The sequence below is a fragment of the Sinocyclocheilus rhinocerous genome, unplaced genomic scaffold, assembly GCF_001515625.1.
Source record: "Sinocyclocheilus rhinocerous isolate Xijiao unplaced genomic scaffold, SAMN03320098_v1.1 scaffold395, whole genome shotgun sequence".
NCBI classification, from domain to species: domain Eukaryota; kingdom Metazoa; phylum Chordata; class Actinopteri; order Cypriniformes; family Cyprinidae; genus Sinocyclocheilus; species Sinocyclocheilus rhinocerous.
In genome coordinates, this window is record NW_015660890.1 from 210,864 (window position 1) to 215,982 (window position 5,119).

The 5,119-nt window shown below is 39.9% G+C and overlaps 2 protein-coding genes across 2 annotated transcripts in view; one reads left to right on the forward strand and one right to left on the reverse strand.

The window, feature by feature from the left end:
• The window catches only part of hspa14 (heat shock protein 14), a 5,798-nt gene extending 5,047 nt beyond the window's left edge, over positions 1–751 (reverse strand). The window contains exons 1-2 of the mRNA XM_016535448.1: positions 667–751; positions 411–491 (exon numbers count right to left, since the gene is read on the reverse strand). Coding sequence (XP_016390934.1) covers positions 411–491; positions 667–723 — 138 coding nt within the window. The 5' untranslated portion in view covers positions 724–751. The remainder of the gene's footprint in view (positions 1–410; positions 492–666) is intronic.
• A 140-nt stretch (positions 752–891) lies between these two features.
• Positions 892–2,806, forward strand: LOC107726000 (cerebral dopamine neurotrophic factor-like). The gene is made up of 4 exons (XM_016535454.1): positions 892–1,061; positions 1,778–1,905; positions 2,033–2,174; positions 2,279–2,806. The coding sequence occupies exons 1-4, from the start codon at positions 974–976 to the stop codon at positions 2,467–2,469; spliced, it is 549 nt and encodes a 182-aa protein (XP_016390940.1). The 5' UTR covers positions 892–973; the 3' UTR covers positions 2,470–2,806.
• The last annotated feature ends 2,313 nt before the right edge of the window (positions 2,807–5,119 follow it).

Below are 5,119 nucleotides of genomic sequence, written 5' to 3' on the forward strand. Positions count from 1 at the left end.
ATCAGACTGGTCTGTTGGCAGGATTTAGAGGAGTTTGGTTTTTAGCTCATTCATCTAAATCCAATTCCCAGCATTATTATATTATGTTATATTATAAATTTGTCCCATAAGGAAAATTATGGGGCAATAGCATGCAAACAACATAACAATGCATGTGTACAGCTCTTATGAAAAATTAAGCACACTATGCAATATAGAGACAGTACAGTATACATAAAACAGACACAGTTTTCATACTATTCACTACACTAGAGATACGTTTTGTAATTATGGATTTAAGTTTTTATTTTATGCTTGATTCTTATCCTTACAGATTTTAAAGGCTCTCTGTTTTTGGTCCTGATGAGAGAGCTGTTTAATGATCATTGCCTGCAATCTGATTCTCCAGATGTCCATCACGGGACAATTACCTGTTCAGTGTCTCTGTATGCGACCACAGCTGGAGTGACTCTGTCCCCTGCATCATTTGCCACAACATCTGCTCGCCCATCCTATATGAAAACAATTACTCTTATTATAAACTGTATTTCATCTGGTATGGTTTGTCTGTCACACTATCATCTATTCAGCAACACAAACAAAGCCTATTAGATTTTTAATTTTATTGCCGACATATTTGCGCTGATTAAAGAAAATTGAAATGATTCATACTCATAACTAATTCACCTTAAATACGGCAACACAGGCACATGTGTATCCAAAGTGCACACCGATGGCAGCCATGTTTCCGAAGAATTCTACCGGAGGCCGGTACTCATATGCAAATGAGAAGGGATTGACTTCTAGGCGCTGTCAAATGACGGGCGGCGTTATTAGCCAATCAGAGCGCCACTGCTCTGACGTCGACTGGGGCGTCAGGAGAGCAGGCGCTTGATTTAGAAACAGCTCCAAAGCAGCGCCGGTGGGAGTTGCGTACTGGGTATTGAAGTTCACTTCAAAGTACGCACAAGCGCCTTTTTAAGCGCACAGAGTCATGTCTTTAACCAGCTCCTTTGCCACCCCGTTACTTTTGCTTTTATGTGTTGTTTTATTCTCAGTTACTGATGCAGAAGAATGCGAAGGTGAGGTTGGTCAGCTTGGCTTGCATCGCGCATGAGCCACTGAGTTTAAAAATAGTCACCTGAACTATGCTGGGTTATTTTGCACAAGTGCATGAGCGTTTTCACATAGTGAATATAAGATATTCACTGTATGAAGTCAATATTGAAGAGGTGAGTCCTGGTTTTGGATTGCAAACTGAAAACCCATATTATTGTAATACTAAATACGGCGTATGCGTTATAATACACTTATACAATGCATGTACAACCTTAAATCAAGATACATTTACTTGAGATGCAAATTGAACATATAAAGTTTTGTTTTCTGAGAAACTGAACAAAATTGAGTTTATGATTAAATCAAGAACAAATAGACTGAGCAAAATCAACCTAATTCAAAGGGAAAACAAGTTTTCATTCCCCACTGACAGAGGTTCATTTTTTAAACATGAACTCACTTAATTTTGTTTAATTTCTCAGAAAAAAAGACTTTACGTATTCAGTTTGCATCTCAAGTAAACGTATCTTGATTTAAGGATGTTTAGATGTTGTATTAGAAAACAAAACAAAAATATTGAGAAAGATGCCATGATTGTATGAATTTAAGACTTTCTAATGAAGATTTAGGACATTTTTAAGATCCACAGAAACCCTGTTATATAACTAATATCATATGAATTCAGCCCTCCAGTAAAAATAACCTCCGTTTATTTTGTATGTGCATGTCTGCTTTGCAGTGTGTGTGGGGTTTTTGGGGCGGCTTTATAACTCACTGGTGCTCAGACACACAGAATTGTCCCCAGAGCTGGTGGAGGAGGGTCTGATCAGAGCCTGCGCTGAGACTACTGGGAAAGAGAATCGACTTGTAAGAACATAAAAACAAGCACAGTTTTGTTCTTATTCTTCTTTGGTTGCTGGCCCATCTTTGAAGATATAGAGATTATATGAAATATACTGAATTGCAATTCTAATTTTCTCCCCTTTCACCTCAGTGTTATTACCTGGGAGCCTCCAATGATGCTGCAGCCAAAGTGACAGGTGAGGTGAGTCGCCCCCTCAGTGCACATGTTCCTGTCCACAAAATCTGCCAGAGACTTCAGCGCAGGGACGGCCAGATATGCGAGCTCAGATACGGTAGGGTGTATTCACGTATAAGAGTCCTGACACTGCATTTGAGGGTTTGAAATATTTGTAATCTCAAAAGTTTTAAAATGGACATTCTTGTTCTCCTGACACAGAGCGTCCTGTTCTCGACTGGAGCAGGGATGCTTTGTCTAAAATGCGAGTGTTGGAGCTGAAGAGAGTCTTGGCCTCGTGGGGGGAGGAGTGCAGGGCCTGTCTGGAGAAGAGTGAATTTATCGATCTCATCCAGGAGGTGGCCCCCAAACACAGCACAGCGCAGCACAGAACGCACTCGGAAGAGTTCTGAGGGCCTCCTTGTGCAGCTCCGTGCTGGGGAGACAGAGCTCTGATGAGAGGGCCTCTTCGTGCAGCTTCATGCTGGGGACACACTGCAGTGATGGGAGGGGCTGCACGTGCAGCTGCGCTCAGGGACTCTTTTGATATTGCTCTGAGACTCCTAACTTATAATGCTTTTCATAATCTTAGTTACGAGTTACCGTGTGCAATATGTGCGCATTTCCCTAGAGTCTTATTCTCCTGTTCCACTGTAAGCATTTTCTCCCGCACACTCAGAATAAATCATTAAGCTTTATTAGTTCCAGTGATTAAGAGGTTGCTTGCAGAGATGCTGGCTGTGTTTTTTGTCCAACCGTTTAATTTGGAAGGGACTAAAGCCTGTGTCATGCTCTAAGACCACTTACATACTAATTCATACAGCTGCCTTCTGTGTTTGCAGCTTTGGGTGAATTACATGAAAAATATAAATTTGTCCAGATCATATTTTAATCCAAAATCAAAAGAAAAGAATAAAAATATATATATTTTGCATCAATAACAAAAGTGAGGCCTGTTTTTAGGACCATTCATTTATTTTTGCGCTGTCATCATGATATTATGCACATTGCCTTTTTAATTCTCATTAGCATAATGCAATCTAATGAAAAAAATATATAATTACTGAAATGCAATATATATATATATATTTAAACTGTACATCATGGTTGCATTTGCTGTACTTCTTTTAATTTATGCTGATTAATACTGTATTAAATCAGAAAATAATTAGATTTCAGTGAGAATCTAATGAGAATCATCAAGAATAATGAGAAACAAAGAAAAACATAAACATTAGAGAGACAGTGGAGGGTAAACATACTTAATTTAGATGAAAATTGTCATAATGGAAAAAATAACTTTTTTTTAATCAACATTCAATTCAAAGCAACTTTACAGCAAATTAAGTTTCTACAATAAACTTCAAATTTCATTACATTTCATTAAAATCATTCAAATATTCATTAAATTTCATATAAATGTCAGGGAAATCTATTTCTAGGTCATCAACTTTCATCACTTTCTAACTTTTAAATATTAATAGAATTTAAATATTCTTCCAGCATGACAAAATTATTTAAATATTCCATGTCTTATGAGGCTATAGAAACATCTGGAAAAGTCTGAAAATGTGCTTAAACAAAGTTAACATTCTTAAAAAGCAGACTTCATTTGCTTTATGCAAAATATACTTATTATTTTTTTTATTTTGCGGACCTGATTTTTGTGCCATTCACCTGTGTGTGAATTTCTCCATCCAATTCAGTCTCACTCTGTATCAGATTTGCAGTTGCGTGCGTCAGCGTATTACATAATTATATGTCGCTACCCTGACCTCTCGTAAGGATCGTATTGTTGTGACCGTCTTTCCATACACACACCGAACAAAGAACGCCCACGCAACCGTGCTGATGTTTACATCTGGCGCGTTGCCATGGCGATCACGGAACCTTTCATCCCAGCTTCTGATGCTCTGGGATTTTGCTGACAAACTTTTTATGTCATAAAACAGAACCAATCAGCCACAAGACCATCGGCGGGGCTCGTTCTCTCTCTTCTCCTCTCTCTCCCAAGGCTTTCTCACTCACAATCCCCCTTTTTTACCATCCAGTTCTGCTGTTCTCCTGTAATAGCTGTTGAGAAGAGAGAGAGACTGTGAGTGAGATTCAGGCCTTGCCCACGCAAAGAAGTGGGAGACTGAACCTCTCCCTATACTCTCTCTCTCTTTCTCTCTCGCGTACACACACACAGTCAGTGTATCATGCTTGCACTGTGTGGGCTGAGCTGAGCATTCCTGTCATACAGTAACAGTCTCTCTGCCTCCGCACTCTCTCTCTCTCTCTCTTTCCCTCTCTCTCCCTCTATTTCTCTCTTTCCCTTTCCCTCTATCTCTCCTCTTTTCTCCCTCTCTTCTCTTTCTCACACACATACGTTCCAAATACACACATTAACACACTTATACACTTTCACAGAGCAGACACGGACCCCCGTCGAGGAAGTCGAGATGGTGTGGAATGTGTGCCCTGGTTTTATTAGGTAAGTTTTATGATTTCCAACACATCCTTGGGTGAATTGTGTGCATGTTAGGATGTTTAAATGACTGTTTGTTGGAAGATGAGAGTAATTTGTGTCTTTTCAGGCTCTGTGTGTGTCATGTTTAGTCAGCGCACCTCTGCGGATGCGGATATTTTCATTGGGCATCACTACAGGGATTACAGAACACTTTTTCCTAACAGGCTAAATGTGTGTGTGTGTGTGTGTGTGTTTGCAAGCGGATGTGTGAATGAGTGTTGCATTCACTCTATATAGGTCTTCCTGAGGCAAAGCCTAATCTCTGATTTGTGTAGAGTTGAATTTTGCAGAATGGACGAACGTCTCCCCTTACCTTCTTTACCTGTCGCTCTCTTTCGTTCTAATTTCTGTCGTGACTGAGGCCAATCTATTCAGCCCTAACGCCCACACATTAAGCCATCACATTCTGTGTTTCTTCTACTTAATTTACACTCTCTCTCTCTGCTGTTCTCCCCTTCTCAATCTCCCCTCTCTTTAAACATCTGTGTGGTGCTCGGTGCTCGAGCACGCCTTGAGTCTTTTGCACACCCGTCAGGAGGATGCTCGCTCCA

Excerpts from the sequence above, each read along its gene's own strand:
- LOC107726000 (XM_016535454.1), top strand. The coding sequence starts at position 974 with ATGTCTTTAACCAGCTCCTTTGCCACCCCGTTACTTTTGCTTTTATGT. Across the intron at positions 1,062-1,777 it reads TGATGCAGAAGAATGCGAAG|TGTGTGTGGGGTTTTTGGGG; the intron begins GTGAGGTTGGTC and ends TCTGCTTTGCAG. Across the intron at positions 1,906-2,032 it reads CTGGGAAAGAGAATCGACTT|TGTTATTACCTGGGAGCCTC; the intron begins GTAAGAACATAA and ends CTTTCACCTCAG.